The sequence below is a fragment of the Halichoerus grypus genome, chromosome 2 (assembly GCF_964656455.1).
Source record: "Halichoerus grypus chromosome 2, mHalGry1.hap1.1, whole genome shotgun sequence".
In the NCBI taxonomy this organism is placed as follows: Eukaryota; Metazoa; Chordata; class Mammalia; order Carnivora; family Phocidae; genus Halichoerus; species Halichoerus grypus.
The window spans coordinates 89,702,080-89,724,139 of NC_135713.1; the positions used below are offsets into that span (position 1 = coordinate 89,702,080).

Consider the following 22,060-nt stretch of genomic DNA (forward strand, 5'->3'; position numbering starts at 1 on the left):
TGCAGCATAGTGAAAAATGGTAACTATACTATATTCCGTTATACTCTACAGAAATATACCTTAATATATTTCCTTTTTCCTTTCTCAACTTAGGAAAACCACAACCTTGAGAAACTTACTCTTCGCAGCACATGGCCAAAGCAACTAAGTCACCCTGTGAGAAAGAAGACTATGGCACAAAGCCAAAGGATGAAGCCACCAGAAGCCAGTCAAGGTAGTGTGTAGTGATTACATATGTGTGCAAGCAAATCTGGGCATAATATCGTGACACGATAGATCAAATTTTTATAGACACAGATGCTGAAATATAAATAAACTTTTCCTCTCACTCCAGAGATTCTTCCTTTCCTGTTTACACTTTAAATTATTTATGGAGAAATACTTTGTCCATTATCGCAATGATTCCAGTAAGTATTTAGAGGGTTCATCATAATTTATTTTCCTCCCAAGAATCAAATCATTCTTTTTAAGAACAATTAACAGCCTTTTTGCCAATAGATAGGTGTTTTCCTCCTGATTCATACTCACAAAGTCTAAACACCAGTATATCTCTCTAAGGAACACCATTTTTTCATACAATAAAATAGGTTCTCAGTTGTTCACATGATGCCCTGGGATGAAAAACTATTTTACATTTTCTATCACCTCAAGTATGGTGTTAAAAATTCAAAGCACTTCGATACAAATGAAAAAAATATACAACAGTTTTCACCAAAACACATCCCCAATCCCCACCCTGCAGCCAGGGCCCCCTTCTTGGAATCATTCTACCAATGAAGCAAATGAATAGCCAACTCTTCTTCTTGTACCTGACAAACTGACCTCACTGAGGTGTAACGTTATACATTTTGTAAACTGATACAAAAAGGCAATGCCTTATTAAAAACATACAATTTTCAGCTTTACCTCATTAAAATGAAACCTCAGAGAGCATTTCTTTTTCCTTTTCTTTTATCCCTATTGCTCCTCTCACGATGCACGTCTCTCCCCTTGGCTACATCCCTTCCCTCAAAAATGTTCTGAACACTGTCTGGGCCCATGAATACATTTTTTATTCATTGCACAAATGAATGATCTAAGAGCTATTAAGAAAGAAGAATGTAATCCCTGTGTAGAGAACTGGGGGTTTCCTTGACAACAACAGAAAGACAGCAGGGAATGCCCATGCATTCCATGAATATGCAAGAAGAGACTAGGCCTAGTACCTGGAAAAAATTTATAAAGAATTTGTAAAAAGATCTTTCTCTTTGGAAAAAAAAAATTAAATGGGTGGTTATCAAAATCATAAGCCCAATTCTCACACATGAAAAAAGAGCAGAAAGCTAATGAATTCTACATGTAGGTGCTGTAGAATCAATACTACATTTACATTTTAAATAAGTGTTGCAGCTGCTTCTGATTTGCACCCAAAATGGCATCACCCTAGACAACCACAATTCACAGAGGATTAAAATTTTAACAAGCTCTTACAGTCACGTAGATACTACAGTTTAGTTATATTTGGCTCCCTGTGGTCTAAATCTTGAATTTTAAAATAATTCATTTTTTTTTTTTACCTATTCATAGTACAAAACAATCTAAGTGTCCCTACGTGTAGAAGTCCAGAATAAAATACCTGCTAAAGCAGAGAGGGCATTAATTTGTCCTCGGTAGTCCTCATGTGCCAGGCAGGATGCGGAGTGCTTTGTTGTCACAGGAGGATTAACTGTGTGAGGTGCCTACCACAGCGACGGACAAGCCCTTGAAGAGATCCCTTTCTCCTCCTAGCAACCTGGCGAGTTTGTAGTCTTATTATACATTTTAAATGTTGTAACAACTGAGGCCTCCGGAGATAAAGCAATTTTTAAGACCAAACAGATGGAAATCACAATGCTGACAATGAACCCAGGACTGTTTCCAAAGGCTCCTTCCATGATGTCAACTGCCTCTGCCATGGATCTTATGGGGCGAACTGACTACCCATCCACGTTCATTCAGAGTATCACAGAACGTGCTTCAAAAATCCAGTTCTAGTGGCGTATCTTGTGCATGGTCATTACTTGACTACTTGTTGAATAAATGAGAAGACATATGTTTGTATATTATGCGTATGGGTGTGTGTACATGTATGTGTGTGTATGTATACACTTGTGATCATCTTCCTTGTTTCATGATCCCTGTGATTTGAAAAAAGCGTATGGGTCAAAGTTTAGGAAATATTCCTTCTATATAATAATAGCCATTACATCTATTTTACTGGCAAAAAATTCTGACAAAGAACTTAAGAAATTTCTGGGTCCACACTGCAGGTAAGCAAAGGAGAGACCGACTCCAGACTCTCCAACTTCTAGCTCTTGCTTCTGTAATAATACTGAGTCGAAAATCACTTGAATTAAGATGGCATAAGCCTTTAACTCACCTTTTATCGTACACAGCCCACTCATTTAAATTTACAAGTGTGTAACTCTGAACCATGATACTTCATGGGAATATATTTTGAAAAGTTAAACATACTTAACCTACAGAAGATGCTATATTTGTCAAAAAGCCTGAATCAGTGAAGAACAGGAAGGTAGTATGAGAACACTCCCTCCTGAAGAAGTTGGCTGAGTATCTGGTGTCCACCCACCTGTATAGGTTCCCAGGTGAACACTAAGAAGGCATTCATCTCCTGAAGTGGGCCCTGCCCCTCTGTCATCCCAGTGCTATTTAGAAAAATGCCTGATTATACCTGTGGCTCTTTAGTTCCACCGATGAGGCTCTGTTGGGCAGCAAGGGGCTACTAACTGGTTCCCAGTAATTTGTTTTTGATCTTTCTCTCCAACAAGGACCAGCTGCAGTTTCTCCCTTCTCATGAAATATTCTCTGACTTCCCTATCTTCATTGATTCCTTCCTTCGCTGACCTCAACCGCCATTTATCGTTGGTACCACATTACCTAGCGTGTAACTGTATGTTTCCGTACTGTAACCAGATCTGATCGTGTTAATCCTGGCTCCCCAGAATGCACTTAAAGTCCTTGGGAGCAGGGCCTGTGGTTTATGTTTATTTTGTGCCTCTTTTAGTATCTGTCAAAGGATGAGGCACACTGTAGCTTCAACTAGAGATAAATCTTGCTTGACTGTGCTCTGCTAGAAGACAGTGTGTGCCTTTCTCTCGAGTTCATTGCCAGTGACAGCTAAGTGCTATTTGTCTTGAGATAATGCCCCACCTCAGCAGTAGTTTTGATGACTCTAAGTTATAACTGCAAATGCTATTTTCAGAAAGAAGAGGCTCATGTTAGCAGATAACAAAGGTCTTTTTAGCTATCTGTGGAACACGTCTTTTATTAAACTTCAACCTGTGAAGAAACAATTTCAGTTTCTTAGATTTTTCCTCGAGGTGAGTGGGTTATCAAACATTCATAGAGCATTTTAAAAATGGAGGATCTACTGTGTGTTTGTGTATGTGTGTCTACATGTGAGAGGTATGCACATGTATGTGTGACACATACAAGATACTTCACTTATAAGGACTTTTTAAAAAGGTAACCATTGATCTGCAGTATAGGGTTAAACCCACTAATAATTCAGAAACACACTAAGGTCAATTCTTTTCTTCGAAGTATAGAAACAAAGGGAAGATAGCCTCTTCCTTTTCATGATTTGACTAATAGAAGAGGAACTCAATCCTTTTCTGGGTTTCAGGCAGTGAAGGAAGGATGGGAGAAGCCATCCTAATTCCCTGCAGAAAAAAAATGTGCTTCTCTGGCAGGGAGCCACAGCGGGGCCCAGCAAGGAGAACCACTCATGTGTGCGAGCACCAGCCCCAACCAACTTCAGGGATGTGCTCCAAAATTCTGCAGGAAAGAAGCAGCCCATACCCAGGGCTACCAATTTCATGAAGCTGTTCTCTTGCCACAGCAGGTATCGGAATAGCATACGTGCCCCCCCCCATATTAGCAGCAAACTAAACCTAAACGTGTGCCTCCATTTGCCCATCTGCGATACTTTCCCTAGTTGTCTCACACATGATCTCTGAAGTTTAAACATGAAAATATACGTAAACCATGCCCTGAAAGTACCAAGCTCTGTGAGCTTGATGATGATTTAGCTCTGCACATTCATGTGATATTCTGAAATGTAACTACGTACTACCTTGATGACACATAGGCATCAATGAGATTGAAACTAGATTTGCAGATGCCTGGATGGCTTAGTCAGTTAAGCGTCTGCCTTCAGCTCAGGTCATGATCCCAGGGTCCTGGGATGGAGCCCCGCATCAGGCTCCCTGCTGAGCAGGGAGCCTGCTTCTCTTTCTCCCTCTGCCTGCCGCTTCCCTTGCTTGTGCACGCGCTCTCTCTCTCTGTCAAATAAATAAATAAATAAAATCTTTGGAAAAAACCAAATCCTAGATTTGCTTAATTTGCTTTATTCCTCATCATACAAAGTTATTCAAAGGTAAATATCAGTGAATGTGTATGATGAAAGTGAAATAAAGTATTGATAATCAGACCAATTTAAAAAATGTTTTTACGTTAAAAAAATCAACTCATTCAGGAATGAATAATTGTTGCTGCTTTCTTTTGAATTAGCTAGATGGTATTATTCTTTTTCTAGCCATGGTCTGAGGTACATGTTAATTTAGAAATTACCACAAGGTAAGAGAGAGGTCCCAAGAAATTGGGGATCCTGATCTCCTTTCGCAAATGTTAACCAGAACAGTGCAGCGTTGCTGGTATGATGTGAGCATAGCTGGCTATCAAATATTAACCAGAACAGCCACTCTTATCTGCTCAAAATATAGTGTTCCTAATAAGATTTTGTTTGAAGAAAGGAATCTGCTCCTATAATAAAAAATCTGAAAGTAATTTTTCTATATAATCAATTCTATCAAAATGAAAAATATGTAATTTTAAAAAGTTATATGAAGCAATCTCATATAAACATTGCCTTTTAAAAAATGATGACTGTGCATGCAATGAGATAAATATTGCCATTTGCCCAGGTGTCTATCTCCTATTCTCAGAGCCAGTGTCCCTTATTCTTCATCCTCTCCTCAACACCTTTAGCTTTGTGTACATTTCTCCAAACTACAAACAAAAATGCAGGAGGAATTAATCATATGAGAGTTATGTCTCAATGATGAAAAAAATAAGGTGCCATAAATTTCAATACAGAAACTGAGCAAAATGAATTCTAAGATAGAGGCCAAAATTATCTTTCTCACCATCTCATTAATCTCTAATACCATCACATTAATAATTTTATCCATATCTTAATATCTGTATCATTTTAGTTTAATATTGGCTTTACACTTGCCTTACACTTAAGGTATAAATTATAAAACTAGCAAAAAAGAATGCTTGATGAAACAAATAATATCAGGCTGGCCTGACAAGTAGTGTGGAGTACATATGAACTCATTAAAAAAAAAAACAACTAATAAACCATCTATTTTAAGGTTATAACTATGAGCATTTACGTAATAATGTTTGAATTTAATATCTGTACATTTCTAAATAATTCTTTGGTTTAAAGATAACAGCACACCAGTTTTTGAAACATTCACAGTTTTGTCACACCAACTTGTGACATTTTCGATGATTTAGAGGAGTGTTCTTTTAAAAAAAAAAAAAGTATAGAATTGAAGAAACTCTTCCCACACTACTAAATCCTGTAGACTTCTATGTGTTCACAAAGAAAATCTTTCAATAATTTTTCAAAATGCAGGTGTGCAAATTACTCCTGAAGTAGACAGGAATCATGTTTTCAGTATCCCCTGAACCACTGTTAAACACACCCCATAGCATTTTTCAGCTCATAAAACTTTTATGAGCTGAGAAGTTCCTTCAGATTTTTTTTAACTGCTAACTACAGTTGCCCTCCAGCAATAGCACCTTAAGTTGCTATTAAGATCCATTTCAGCAAATATAACATAAACGTGTCTTGAGTAGCATGTTTTATTTCATAGTAGTTAAAAAAAAATCAAGATTTATATGACTTGCTGAGCACAGCAAAAAATTATGAATGCTTTGGTTTAGTGTAGCATGGGTGGCATTTTTGCTTACTTGGATATAACAGTACATGTAGAGGTCAGTTCTATGTTTGTGAATAGATTTATACAAGTTCATACATGAACCAAGGATTTTCCAATCTGGAAAAATGTACCTCGATACATAAAGGCACATATGTATTTTCCTTATTAACGTACACCTGCCTTAGAACCCATTAATTTAACATCTGCTTTAATGTTTTCCCTTGCCAAAGTTCAAGATGCTTGAAAAATTAAATTTCTCATAGAAAACAAGTAAAATTAATAAAAGTAAGCAGTTGGATCTGAATAAACCTCATTGTCTTCTCAAGACAATAAACAATGCTTTTAGTCTTAAGAAAGACATATATAAAGTATACAAAAATGATAGATGAAAGAGAGAGACAGAGAGACGGAGGGAGGGAACTCGATAGACACAGGCTATACCCTGCCCCGCCCCACCACACACACACTGGAACCGCGTCCTGATGGAGAAACCCAACAATTCCCTGTCCATAGAGTTTTCTGACCTACTCTTATCAACGCTGAGGAAAAACTAGACAAGCAAATCATGATCCCGTGTTTTCAAAAGTGGAAGAAGGAAGAGGACAGACCTAGGTACATCTCCCAAACCCAGCTGAACTAAGTTAACAACTCCAATTTAAACACGCACATTTGTATAAATGGTTTCTGGGTCAGGTTACTCAGACCCTCCATTTCGAGTCACCATTTACAAACTTAGATTTTTTTTTTTTCCTGATGACTGTCAATGCTTCCAGGGAGATCATGTTGAACATTTTCTATTTTGTAATTTGATCACCTAAACCTTATCACACAGTTTCCCATTTAGAAGAGTTTTTAAATGCAGAATAGTTTTTACTGTTTTCTATACTATTTGATTCACCTTAATATCTACATTAACTTGAGAGTCATCTAAATTGGGAAAAACCTCTGCATAGTCAGTCACTCAAGCATTTTTTTTAAATTCTCAAATTAAGTGCTAGTAGAAATTTCTTTTCACTTCTGTTTTTTCTTTTTCATAGTAATACTGTCTTGTCACTTTTCCAGCCCTACTAACAGCATTCCTCATTTCCACTACTTGGCAACTCATCTCTCTCTGACCCCGGTTTCAAGAGGTGGAAAAGGAATGTAAGAGACAGGAGACATGATACAGTTTCCAAGAAACGGCATCATTAGCAGGACAGTAATGTCCAATCCTGGGCTCTTTCAGCTGTACTAGAAAAGTGGAGATTAACTGCAATACTCTGGGAATGTATTTCCTTCTATTTACTGCTCCGCAAGAGCTTTTAAACTGAGAACATTCTGGATACTAGAAGTGTGAAGTTTCCCCCTACAGTACTGGAAGCCAGCTGACCTGACAACGGAGCTGCCTGTTTGTTTCCAACAGGTGCACTCCTGAGCACTCTAATGAGGATGGCGTCACTCTTAAGAAAATGACACCCTGAGAGAAGTATCTCAACAGTAAGAGAGAAAATATGCTAAAAAAAAAAATCTTCTAGCCCAACCCCTCGGACCCCAGTCAAGGAAAAAATAACTATTTATTCTTTCAATTCACATATTCAAACAAGAATACAGCAACTTCACTAAAATCAGTGATCTCAACTTCTAAATTAAAAAGATACAAACCTGAATTGATCTATTAAACAGTATTCACTATATGTTCTCAATTCAGCTTACCAAAGTCAAAAGATGGTTGGTCTGTCCTTTAGGAAGGAACATTATCGAACATAATGAAAACTGCAAGTATTATTCAATGTAAAGAAACAGTTTTTAAGAATTTTGCCGGAGAGAAAAATAAAATATTTGAGCAGAATAGAAGGCATCAGAAGAATTCCTAGAGATGAGACAATTAAATCATAAAATAAATAACATTAACAGCCTGGTTTTTAGGGAACAGAGGTAATGCTGACATACCCATATCCAAAATTATAAGTGACACAATGAATTACAGCATTTTCTAGAACTGAGCTAGGTTGTATTTGCTCTAAATATGTAAAGCCTCATTAAAATACCCAAGGACAACGGCTTAACAGTATGCTGAACTGGCATTAAAATAACGTTTCAACTACAGACCTGGGACCCACCCCACAGCTGTACAACCTATAAAATCCTGGGAGAGAAAAAAACCAAAGCAAACCTTTGGACGTCCTTCTACCAGCCCTGGACATGTGCAGTACAGTTTTAGCTGTCCACAATGTAAGTACTGAAGGTTAATAGTTAAAGACCAATGGAATGTTAACACAGTCTAGTACTACACTTGAGTAGTAATGCATGGAAAGACACTGAAATTAAAACATTTTGTTCTGCATGTTCTGAAGTGATGTAACAGTGATGATTGGTTATATTAGATGACAAAGCAGGGCTTCTTAGGACTTTTAAAATGCAACTGTATCTAACATTCTTCCAAATAACATATTCTTCCAATTCTTGTACAAATACATGAAGCTAAAATACAGAATTTTTTTCACACTCCAGTTATCTTCTAATGGCAGCATTTGGTACGTTGATTTTTTTTTTTCCAAAAGTAATTTTCAAGATAAAATGCTGATTGCCTTGACTGACATGTCTAGAAAGCAAAGACTTACCTGTCTTGTTTTCTCTGACCTCAATAATAAAAACATTAATGTCAGGGTGGAATTTTGTCCCTGCTGGGGGTTCTGGAGTGGCAATTGCCTGAGGTCTGCCGGCCTCTTTGCCTTCCACAGTGGGCGGTCTTGCTGGCTGCGTAGGGGAGGGAGTACTTGAAATTGTGAAATACTCTCTGTCAATATCAGTTTCTGTCTCCTTCCCCAGAACATCCTCCAGGGTAGTGGGAGGAACACGATATGTTGACTCTCCGATGATTACCATGTCACGGGTTGTGTCTTCTCCAGGCTCCCTGTCAATGAGAGGTGGTTTCTCAGTGGGTACTGAGGATGGCTTGGATGCTGAGGTTGTGTGGAGTCTTTCTACTGAACTGAAGGCAGCAGTGATATCACTTGGAACCGTGGCTTTAATTGTTGAAAATTCCGGGAGTTCTGTCGCTGTGGGCTTTTCGAATAATCCTGAGCCTACATCAGTATAATCTAGGGATGTTTTCTCTCTTTTCTCAGGAGTGGTTTCCTCTATAAGCTGGGTAACATGGGTGCTGAAAGGTGATACAAATACCCCTGGACTAGCACTTTCTGTCTCATACTTCTCTTCAGGCTCTGGACTCAAAGACACTGTTGGCCCCATGCTTGGTGTGACCACTTCATCTGTTTTTGCTCTGTGCTCTGTGACAGCACCAGGTGGATAAGGCATACTATGCTCAATTTTTCCAATTCGAGTTGTTTTGACAACTGGGACTCTCTCAGAAGCTGTCACCAACTTGTCTTCAGAGACTGTATATGGTGGCCCGTCACATTCTTGTTTACCCACAGGTGTTGCTGCCTCCTCAGCCATGGCAGCTGTAGAACTGAGAGTAGGAACTGGTTTCTCTGCGGTTGATTCTTTCCAAGGGAGTTCTTCCTGACCTGGTCCCTGTGTAATTTCTGTTGTTGTTCTTACAGTTTCAGGGGAAATCGTTGCTTCGAGGCGAGTCTGATTAATGACATGTATGTCTTGAGAGGGTCCACCTAGAACTTCACCTTCTGGTGGAACAGAAGGTATCAATACTCCCAATTCTGTCTTGGGAATTACAGAAAGAGGAACGGTATGGGAGCTGTCTACATAAGCAGGAGGTTCTTGGGTGCTAGTATAATTAACAAATGCCAATCCTTCCACGTCTGAAGTGTCTGCATATTGGGGGACAGTGGATACCGGCTTAGAGACATCCATATCTTCTCCTTCATCCAAAGCACTTCCTTCTGTGGTTGCATAAACAACCTGGCCTTCCACGCTTGTGATAGGTGGAACTCTTTCCTCAGTTGTAGACTCTCTCAAAGTCGGCCTTTCTGCAATACCAATCAATGTAGTTGGCTGAAATCCAACTGTGAATTTCCCATGGTCTGTTGTGTCTTCCTCAGTAAACTCTTCTAGTGGCTTTTGAGCACTATCTGGGATAAGAGTAAATTCATCTCCTTCATCTTCAGTGAAACTTGGGATTTCTTTATCTTTCCCACTCACTTCTGTAGTGGTGAGCAAGGCAGGGGGTAATTCTGGAGGGCCTGCATCTTCCGTGGACCCTAAGGGCTTCGCTGGTGTAGTATCTTCCTCCCGGGACCATTCTGATACAGTGACCACCTCCACAGTGAAAGTGCTGTGGCTCAAATGCACTGTTGTGACACCCTCACCATACTTCGTAGTATCTGGATAGCTGTCTGCTTCTAATTCAGCCGGTGTTGTCCTAGAGTCTTCCTCCACATCTCTTGCCTCTGTTGGCACTACACTTAGTTTTGTTGTTGTCAGTGTTGGGGAATCGAAAGATTTGGTCATTTCCACTGAAGACTCTGTAAGATGAATTTCCTCTGAGGAAGCTGTAGAGAACTTCATTCCAGAGAAGCCTTCCTCCTCTATTTTTCCTATAAATGGATCTTTGGTGATCTTTTCCTGTATCTCATCATCAATATAAGTATCTGTTCTCATCTCTGGACTTAGTGTTTCTGTTCTCTCTCTTCCTTCTGCCATTTCTGTTTGTGGAGAGGGATAAATAACTGTGGGCATTCCCTCGACTAATCTTTTATCACCAGAATAAGGAAACAATTCTACTTCTGTGTGATGCTGTGACGGGAAAGGTGTGGTGGACATATATTGGCCAAAAAAATCTTCAGTTATTCTTCCATTAGTTTGTTTCTCTTCCCAGTTGTCTGTGGATGATCCATCACTGTCAGGCATAGTTACAGGTGAAAGAATTGTAGATGCTGAGACTGGCTGCCTGTCCTCTAGCGGAGTGGAGGCAGTGTCTTCTGAAGTCTTTGACACTGTAACGACTTCAGGTATTTGGCTAAAGACCAAGGTGCTCCGAGCAGATCTAACTGTAAATGTTCTGTCTTCACTGTCATCTTCTCCCAAGGTGAATCCATAGCGGCTTGTGGTCAGAGATTCAGAAATAGTGCTTACTGTTTTCTTTTCAGTTTTGGATTCCAGGGTCATTGTCATAGACACAAATGGTGTTTCTGTTACGGACAATTCCTTGGAAGGAATGTGCTTTGAGATTTCCATAGATGTTACCAAGGGACCCACTTCTATTTGTTCAATCTGTGTAACTGATTCTTGGGTTTGTAGGTCTTCCCTGACACCATCCCATGAATCAGTAGCATGATGGGAGATGACAGTTGTACTTTGAGGTACTTCTTTCTGAATTTCAGGTATGTCTGGCCTTCCAAGTGGTTCTAAAGCAGAAGGTGAGTAGTAGTCCATCTCCCAAGGCTTCATGGTACGCCCAGCAGGTGTGGATGAGTCAGTGGCTAATGTGTGTGTGATAGCTTGACCCTGAACTGTGGTTTTCTGCTCAAAATTGACTATATTTCCCACAGGAGGGGACTTTGTTGTAATGATAGGTAATTCGGTAATTAGAGGGATGATTGGTGTGGTTCTGTTGGGTACCATTCGTAGTTCTTCAGAAAGACTGGATGATGCAGTTTCTGCAAGGATATTCAGTTCGATGGTTGTAGCCTCTGATATATTCTGTTTAGCTAGAAAAATAATTTCAAAGAGTTGATTAGACAAGTCACTAATAAAAAGTTGTACGTCCAGTATTGTGAAGTGCTGCTGTGTATTTTGGGGTTACCCAGAAGTGTTTTGTGATGAAGGTATCTAGAAACTGTAATTATATTAACTCAAGGGCAGACAATCGAACATTTCATAGTCACAAACTCATCACTTGTTTTACACTGTAAGGTTTATCACTGCTTTCACCCATAAGGATGAATGACTGCTTTCGGTTAAGGAAAATGAATATTTTGTAGTTTTAAGACAAGGAGAAGTCCAAAACCATATAAACTCAGAGTTTGGAAACAATAGATAGCTTACGTATCAGAAATGACAGCAGCAACTTGGGGTCTAGTAGGAAAACGTGGTAATACTATTCTGAAGGCTTCTTCTGTCCCCTGCCTCTAGCTTTCTCCCTCCTTCTCAAGCTGTGCTGTGTCTCGGGGGAGAGGGAGTGCCTCAGATTGCAAAACAACAAAAAAGCCACATCAAATGTACCTGAGTTACATATGAACTATTACATTGTCCGTAATGTGGAGGGTTTCATAAAAACAGGATATTAAACTTTTTAATACCACCCTTCACTTGAGTCCAGGTGTTGGGGCATTTGTCTTCACCTTCATTTCAACTCTGTAGTGTAGCCTTGGGTTTCTAATAAACAGTAAGACATTTCTGGCAGAGGCTGCTTGGCATTTGTGATAGTTCTACGTTTAGCTCTGTTCTACACACCATGTTTGTAACTCTTATAAGGGTCTTGGTTCCAGGCTTACTTTAGCATGAATTCTTTAGCATGAAACGCAAAAGTAAAACATGAGTAAAGTACCCACATGATATATTTTAGGTCTGTAATTACAAATCACCGGAAACAACTCTGAGCATCAGAAAGAATGGGCTCAGGCAATAAAAAGGAACATGTCATCATAAAATGCTACATTATAATGCCTCCAGATTTACAGAGAATGGCCTCTCCTTTTTAAAGAAATTTAAATTGAGTATAAAAGTGACAATGTTATAGACAAGATTCCCTTTCAACATAGGGAAAATGCAGCAACCTAGCATGCAAAGATTTTGTTTCTTACGAAAAAATCGGATTTTCAAAAACCAACAACTAGTCACCACTAAACTCAGAAGGAACTGTTCTAAGGAAACCTGTAGTCATTCTCTCGCCACATCCAGTATGACTTAAAGCTAGCTGTACGGGGAATGCCTGTCCTCCCTGATGAGAGTTGTCACGTCTGTAGTATCTGTAATATCTCTAACTCTCAATAATCCCCCAACAGGAGTCCTTGGAAAACTAAACTGGCTATCTTTGAACTCCATCTATTCTGTCAAAACTTAATGATATTAGGGCAGTGAAACTGCTGTGTATGATACAAGCATCATAAATATATGTCGTTATGTATTTGTCCAAACCCACAGGATGTACAGCACAAAGGATGAACCTTTATGTACTATGAATTTTGATCATGGTATGTCCATGTGTGCTCATCAGTTGTAACAAATGTACCGCTTCGGTGGGCAATGCTGATAACGCGGGAGGCTGTGCATGAGAGGGGGCAGGGGTACACAGGAAATCTAACTGCTCTAAAACCTATAACTGCTCTAAAAACTAAAGCCTATCAAAATACTTTGAGGATAAAATGATGCGATTTTGTTGTAAATCAGACTTGAGTTGTAACAGGTTCTTTATTTTTGTCTGGGATGAGCTGTTACTAGCTGTGGTCATGCCCAGACCATTCTGAAGCCCAGATTCACTAATTTTAGAATGAAAACTTGGTGGCCATTTACATTATGGTAACATTTAAATATTCTCCAAAGTCTGTCACTATTTATCTATTACTATTTTATGCTGGAACAAAACTAAACAAAAAATAATTGGATTCTTCAAAAACATTATATAATTTTTTTTCTCCTCATAAGAAAATCCTTTTCTATATTCACTTCCTGGAAGAAGATTTGGTCTATTTTGATTGACATGAACTTAAGGAGCCAAAGCGTGGTTGACGATCTCTCTTTTAATTCAATTCTCTATCCTCTGAAATTCCATGACTATTACCTCATTTCACTGCCAAATATCATGTTCGTCTTCTAACAGCTTTCTTTGGGGAAATAGTAAAATGTACATACAGAGAAAGTTCCCATGGAAACATAACATAATCACTTACACACTGCATATTAGAGAAAAAATAATCATATTATTGTTAAGAACAGCAAAAGAGCTAATTTTGCTTTCTTCCTCTGAGTATTTCTGTGGCTGATGAAATTAACTTAAAAGGAGATGATATGGCATTAGGGCCAAACAGAAGTCCTGTGGATCAGGTTGTCCCTTGTTCCAACCCAAGTTCTGGGCTAGCAACTTCTTACAATGCTACGAAAATACTTTTATAGTGTTATAAAAATAAAGGATTCAGATTTTAAAAACTAAATTGTACATCAATGCCGATTATTACTGTAGCACTGGTGTTGCCTTCGTCTAGTCCTGGAGCATAGTAAAGTGACAGCGCTATGTCTAAGAGACTCTCCCTTACAAAGCCAGGATGTATGTGACTTTGTTTTCAAAAACAAGGGTGTTCGATAATTTTAGAGCTCTGTTTAAAAGTCTGCTTATAATTAAGTTAATTAATTCTACTATTTGGAATGGAAAACCTCAGACTTCCTTTGGGGCTGGGGGGCTTTTTCGTCAACTTAACAGCTGATTTCCATCATAATTCAGAATATCTGATCATTGTTTCAACCATTCCAAAAAGAGGAAATAATTTTAAAAACCACAAATATCTCCAAAGAGATACCTTAAGAATAAATGTTACTATATTAATGGTGGCTATTACAAAGGTGAAAATGCAACTCCAAGTTATTCCCGAAGTGTCCTTCCAGAAGAATTCACATGGAGAAATTTCTGAATTGGAAACCTACCAGTGTCCCTTTAGCTTCATTATTAAGGAAGCCAACAGAAATCAGCATATTTCTTTTCCCACAAAAGCCCCATTCCAACCTTTGCAGCTGTCTGCCACACAGATGTTTTGCATCACTGTACTTATGGTATTTTATGTCCTATGGACTCTCTTCTCTGTGCTTCTGTTATAAGACACGAGGCAGATTTTCCCAATAAGATATAAAGATCCTATTAGCAGCATGATAGTCGATTTAACGCACACCCGTACTGCCTACATTATATGAAAGTGACTAATTTCAAATTAGTTCTTCTACATTAAAATGTTTTCCACATAAATAACTGTAAACATGAGAATTCACAAATAGAGTAGATATTCAATAAGTTGATTCGGACTTCATCGGTAAATAGAATAAAGGCTGGAACAATGGCATTGGAATTCAAACTCTTTTTAAAAAGTTTTATGAGTGATTGAATGCTAACAGATTGAAATTCAAAAAACAGAAAACATATTTAAAATGCCACTTAGGGAAGTATTAGTTTTGGTGCCTACAGTCAGATTATAGTTGAGGGGACAAAAAGGATCGTAAGCACACCATGGGTTAGAAGGGCAGGCCAACTTTAAAAGTGAACAAATATGTAAGAAGTGTAGCACATGAAGTGGTGGGAACTTATTTAGCCTTCTCTAAGCCACAATTCTAGTTCCTAGCTTAATCAAACAGAGGGATAGAAAAAAATGAGGGTTCAAAGCTAGATCCCATAGATGACCAGACACTTAGAAATTAAAATTTCAAAACAGGAAAATTAGGTCAGTTGAGGAAGATGCTGAGAGACAACTGAACAACTGTGTTCAATAATAGAAATGGCTATTATTTAGAGTTTGGTCTCCAACTTAAAAAGGAAAAATGGGCTCAAAGTCCAATGCAATGAATTTAGATAATTAGAAAAACTATCCGACCATATGGTAAAAGGATATGAGAATGGGTTTTCTAGGAAACATGTTCTATCTCCCTGTCTTGGAGATCATTAATAACATAACGTGAAAGATTATCATGAGTCTTGAGTGGCTTTGACTGACTTAAATTTGGGGATGTATGGGTGATTTTTCAAAGCCCTAAGTCTCTAACTATCACAGAACTTGCTTAACTCTGAGGTTAAAGAAAAATCAAAAGTGCACAATTTAGTTTAATCATCACAGGGAAATACACAGGAAAATTTCATTTCACAAATGTACTAATTTCCTTGTTTTTCAAATCTACTTGACATGAATAGATTCTAATTATGCTTGTCATCAGCCATTGTTAATATTCTATTTCAGTGATGGTAGAAGGAAAAGAGAATTAGAGCAAAGTGAGGTTTGGTATTGTTCATTCACCAAGAAGTGGCTTTAAAAACCCCTTCTACATTTGGTAAAAAGCAAGCAAGAGAAATATGGTTAAATTTCTAAATTCCTCTACTTAACCAACCAGCGGTACATCTCTGAAATCGCTTTCGGAACTCTTGCTGAGGTCACAACTCATACACTTCACCCTAGGTATTTGGCCACCGCTCAACTGTGTGGGAAAAGTGAGTAGCAGTCAAGTCATTTTGAGAATATTTTTTAAATTCTTTAAAATATATACATTAAAAGAATCCTTGAAAAATGAATTAAGAAATTTGGGGAAGCTGTTGGCACTGTGTGTGATTTAAGAAAGATTTTTATGTTATGACTAAGCCTTCTAAATCTTTTAGATGCTGAATGCATTTTAAATATAATAGGCTTTAGGGAAGAAATAAACAAGACTCTAACCCTTAGATTAGATTTGGATTAGTTTAGATTACACTTTGGTTTGGAAAAAACTCAAAATTTGAACCATGATATTTGGAAGTTATATATTTCCAAGTTCTATCGATTCAGATGAATTAGAAAAAACTGGACCTAAACTTTCAAACTTTTCTCAGATTTTATATAGATTTTTAGTAGGTGGCTACTGTATTTGAAACTAAGTATCTTGTCATTTCATCCGTTCATGTGAATTCCTCATTTAAATAAATAATTTAAAACACATCAGGATGAGTTCTTTGTGTCTACAGACAGCCTTTGGTTTAAGTTTTACCCTCAGGGAGAAAAAAAAAAAGTGTTGTTTAAAAGTTCTCTCTTGCCAGTTTTATCAAGCACAAGAAAATCCAATTGAGCAAGGTAGTCCAGTTGGATAATTCCACTCCTTCCCTAATTAAACCTCCCTAACCCTGCCCCCCGACACCAATCTGATTTCAGTTCTTAATCATAGTCACTTAATGAAAAACTGATTTTAGAGCTTCAACTACTTGAGAGTCACTGTTAAAAGAATGTCTATCTTTCTACTTTTAGAGATAGGCTTTCCTCTTTATTGTTGTTTCTTTTCCTGAAAATAAGTAAGGAAGAACTTTTCTGCTGTTTCAGGGCCTAGGAACAAAAGTCAGTATTTTCAAGTGGCTTTTTATGGCCAGCCTGTATTGCCCTGACACCCAACACATGGCTCTCACACTCGGAAAGCTGAGTCTGTGGGAGGAGATGTGGGCAGAGGCAGCTCAGCGGGGAGGCCGCGGCGTGTGAGATCACGCCTCTCCACAGCGCTAATGGCTCTTCTACTCGGACACCCTAGCGGTGACTGTTTGGTTGATAAAGAATGCCTGTGCACTTCAGTTTAGAAACCAATTCCATAATATTTTCTATTCATTTCAGTTATGTATTACTAAAATAAGATATATTGGAAACTTAGTAAAACCCTTTACTCTATTTCAATATAACATGGCTCTACTTTGAACATACTCACCCCAAATGCTAGGAAACCTTTGTTTAGCTGTCACAACAATACAGACCCTTCAGTAAAAATCACAGTGAGACTCTGGATTACTTGCTTGTTTGATCAAGCATCCTATGAGCACGATACTATATCATGTGACTACTACTGCTAAAATAATTTAAGGACATCTGAAAAATTTAAGCAATTATATCATGAATGTGGAGAGATGTCACTTAAGATCAATTTTAAATAGCAAACCTAACTGAGGATAGCCTACGTTACACCTTTCAAAGAACATAGACTGTACTTCAATATGGTACTAGAGAATTAGTGATTAGAAGGCACATATTTCCATTACCTGAATTAAAATAAGATGAAAGGAGATACTTATTTATAGCATGGTTTCCTGTTAGGTATTAATTGAATGTTATGATTATCCATATCTGTTCCAAGTACTCACCTGCAATTACTGAAATTTGAATTCTCCGCCATTTCAAAGAAAGACATACCAAACAAAGACAAAATAAGCAGAATTCAAGGATTCAACTCAGCCACAGCTGGCCTCAACATTACAGCACCAACAATCTAATTACATTTAAGGACTGCAATTAATGTTAAACAAAACAAAACAAAAACAAAAACAAAGAATCAGAACTATGTTCTGTGGTTCTAGGTGCAATGGAGCATAGTTAAGACCTTAACTTGACATTTCCTCATCACCTCTAAAAAAACATCTGTCAAACTTCCTGTTGTTTTAACCATATCGCTGCTGTTCCGTTTACTGGCTTTTGAAAGTCACTGAACTGTTTCCGTTCTGTGCATACACTGCAAGACATGGAATCCATTCCCACCACTAGGTGAACACCAAGGCATGTCTTCGAAGTATTTTTTTTTAAATCTGTAATTTTTAAAAAGGTCTCAAACACTTACGTTTAAAGCAGTAGGCATCAAATCTGCTATCAGGGGGAGGGAAGCCTGTCTGGTTCTCAAAACGATACAGGGTTCTCACCCCAAGTAAACCACCTCCACACTGCGCCCTGGCCACAGTCACAGGGTGGCGAACGCTGGTGTCGGACAGCCACCCGTAATCGCACTGGTCAAAGCCATTCCTCCAAGCTGCGTGGAGCTCCCCCACTGTCGCCAGCCGGGCGTCCTGGTTTTCACACTCTTCTTCAGCTTCTTCAAAGGTAAATTTATCGGGAGCACTGATATGGAACACATCACCTGAAATAAGGAGGGAAAAAAACATGACAACAAACGTTAAGTTTTACTATTCATTCCTCTCCACTTTATGGGTGGGTGGGTGGAGGGAGCGGCTAGAAGCACATAATACTTTTTTCATGGCAAGGTAGCAGCTTCTGGTTCTTTCTTTCTTTCTTTTTAAAATTTTATTTATTTATTTGACAGAGAGAGACACAGCCAGAGAGGGAACACTAGCAGGGGGAGTGGGAGAGGGAGAAGCAGGCTTCCCGCGGAGCAGGGAGCCTGATGCGGGGCTCGATCCCAGGACTCCAGGACCACGACCGGAGCTGAAGGCAGACACCTAACGACTGAGCCACCCAGGCGCCCAGCTTCTGGTTCTTTAAAGCAGTAAACAGCACGGCGACTCAATTTTGCCACTATTAGTGTGACACATACCAGGAAAGTTCATATATATTAACTTTAATATCAAATGACTGCTTCTATGGCCCATGGGTAAACAGAAGCAACCATTTGATAATAAAGTTACAATCATTTCTTTAAAATGAACACACCTTCTCCATTGAGTCTTTCGATTATCATCTGGGAAATGAGTTTTCTTTTCCGTGATAGAGCAGGCTGGAAAAGGAAACTATACTAAAATGTCACCCGGGTTATTTCACATCGTTTCACCTGAAATCCAACAGTAGCTCTCGAACCCTCTTTCTCACCTCTCACTACCATCAAAATGGATGAACTCCCATCAAATTAAACAACAAAACAAGAAAAACTCCAGGGTTTGAAGATGCGAAGGGACAGGAAAGCAAGATGGGTCCCGTGGTTGTTACGTCATCCGGGGCTGAGAGTGCATGGAGGCCCCCTAACGTTCGCTCCCACTCCAACTGGCCCAAGTGACCAAGGTCCCCCTGGAGGAAGAGGCACGTTTTTGTTTGCTGCTCGCTCTGCCCAGGGTGCATACCTCTCGCAATCTGTCTGCCCAAAGGGGGCGCCCTTTTCCAGGTCTCACAAAGACATCATACGCGCTAGCCGGGGCTCTAGCTACGTTTGAGAGACTCTTCTATTTGCTTATTGATTAACAAAGGAAGGCTGAACGTTTACTTTGTTCATCACCAGGCCCAATTAGCAGAGAATCTGTTCACAATAACTTAACATGTCACAATAAAATATTCTGGAAATGCTAGAATAAATGCTTTGTTAAATCGGTACGTGGGGAGCTAACAAAACAAGGGGCGTCAATAAATTCAATGCAAATTAAATGATGCTTCTCACATTACAGCACAAGTGGCTCGAAGACAGAGGCAGGGTGAGAGAATACCTAAGCAAATACAGCAGGCGGGAGGGAGAGAAAATGAGGCAGGGGGAAGCGAAAATATTGATAGCCCATTACTGCAGCCGCAGGTCCCAGCTGCATCTCACTGAGGCCGTCTCTGACTGTATGATTTATTAGACAAGGGGACTCCAGAGCTCTCACGATTCAGCTCTTCACCTGACTAAAGCCAGATGTAACAAGCGATTGCTTACAATGAATAGAGCCATTACTCTCTCTGAGTGTGCAATAGCTTCATAAAACAAGAAAAATTAGTCGCGGGAAAAATGGCCAAATCACACACGTCAGCTTTGGTCACTATGAATCTAAAATAGGCCAAATCCCTATAAGAGCTATTTGAAGAAGAGAGAGAAAAATGACTTTTACCTAACTGAAAAAAAGTAGGGGGGGGGGGCGGTGGGAATCGCTTTTTGTCCTTAACTGTGTAGGTTGGCAAGGACAGTAACCTCAAATCCAAAATACACTGTAAGAACGTAAGTTCCAGCCACATTCCTGCACCATCTCCCTCCCTAAGAAATTTTAAAAGCATAAGGGTCACAGTACCACTTACGGAGTAGATCTTCAATAATCCTTGCTAAGTGAATGGCATTTCAAGTTCTTGTTAAGAAACAAGGTGCTCTTTTTCTTCCGTCCTCCCCGAGCAGCACATTCAAAAAAGCTGACTGCAGCCGAGCTGTGGGGAGCTGCGGTCCAGAAGAGCTGATTCATCTCACCTATGGATTTGGCTTAAAGCAACCTGGGGCAAGGCAGACAGAGAGACTGTCTGTGTGCTCCTGAGCAGCCTCATTCACTTCAAAGGAATGCAAGAGTGAGAGAGGGCAGCACGCCAAACTGTTTCCCTCCAAGGTAGAACACTTGCATTTGTTATTACAGCTGGAATATCCTTCTGTTGCCTTAGTTCTCTGTGATGTACTGCAATTTTGAGGCAAAATGACTGCTCCTTTATAGTAATAAGAGTGATTAGCCAATCAAAGCAGGCAGAGAAATAGAATTGAGAGAGTAGAAGTCTGCTATTCCAAACAGCAATGCCAGTCTGTATGTTGGGGGAAATCAACTTCTCCAAATGTGGCCAGACCAAAGGGCCAGTGAAGAAGAGTGACAGCAGGATTTCATGGGTAAATGGTTTCACCTCTTTTAAACAGCAAATATATTTGGGGTGTTAGAGGAAAGAAAGGTTTCAGAAGATGCTGGTAGGTTAAAAAGAGAATTCCCTTATTATTATTAAGTCAATAAAGATCTACTTATAGAATTTTTATATAGAAACTCTTGTTAAGTCTGACTATATTGCAGTCAATTATTTAATTCATTTGTTTGGAAGATATAATTTCCATCCATCTATCCAATACCCATAAAATAATCATTTTACTTATTTGATTAAATTCTATTATCCCCAAGGCCACCTATTTTCCTTTATATGTAGGAACTTTTCAAAAACTGAAAATAAAATTTAAAAAAAAAAACATTGAAAAAGATATCACCATTGGGTTTCATTCAACTCAGATTTAAAAAAAAAAAGATTTAATTGGCATTGAGTCAAACCTCCAAACTTTGCCCATCCTATGTATCAACCTCAAAATATTAAGGCCAGGACATCTTATACTTTTCTAAAATATGCCAGAATATCCTAGCATCCGTTTTATACTGAAACCCAAACCAGAAAATAAAAAAGGTAAGTCAATAGGTAATGCACAGCAGTAATTGAACTAATTTGTATTACTAAGTGTCTTGGATTCCTAAGACATCTATGACCTCCTATTTTGTTTTTATTCCTTAGATGCCTGGTTTTAATTAGATAATCCTTTGACATTATATATCTTTTATCTAACATAATACAAACATAGGTGACCTATTGTTTAAATCCGAATTAACCTATTAAAAGCTTATTGTTGAAGATGTGGATCAGAAAGACTGTTAATTTATGGTCCAAGTTCGAAGTACATAATTCCCAAAAATGTCTTCTACAGAAAACTGGTGATCCTTGAGATGCGAATAGGTATTCTATAGAAAAGAGGTTCCACGGACAACTGCATTTGGAAAACAAATGCAAGTGATCTGACAGGTTTCTGCAAGACTTCTCAGAGCATTTAATATTATAGCTTATTTATTGAGAGTTCCCACAGGAAGTTACAATTTGTAAGCCATCTGACCAGAGAAGCCTCCTTTACTCATAGAATACCAATTAATAGTCCATGGACCTGTTCCGTGGAATCATTTTCCAAACTCAATGAATCCATAGCAAGTATAATTTGCTATTAAG

The 22,060-nt window shown here is 38.7% G+C and overlaps 1 protein-coding gene across 3 annotated transcripts in view; it reads right to left on the bottom strand.

Moving 5' to 3' along the window:
- VCAN (versican) overlaps positions 1-22,060 on the bottom strand; it is a 116,887-nt gene that overhangs the window by 53,914 nt on the left and 40,913 nt on the right. For 2 of the 3 annotated variants that reach the window (XM_036091246.2, XM_078067090.1), the window contains exons 6-7: positions 18,207-18,500; positions 8,597-11,605 (exon numbers count right to left, since the gene is read on the bottom strand). In XM_036091246.2, the coding sequence (XP_035947139.2) occupies positions 8,597-11,605; positions 18,207-18,500 (3,303 nt within the window). The remainder of the gene's footprint in view (positions 1-8,596; positions 11,606-18,206; positions 18,501-22,060) is intronic. The other variant, XM_078067089.1, reaches the window with a different exon arrangement.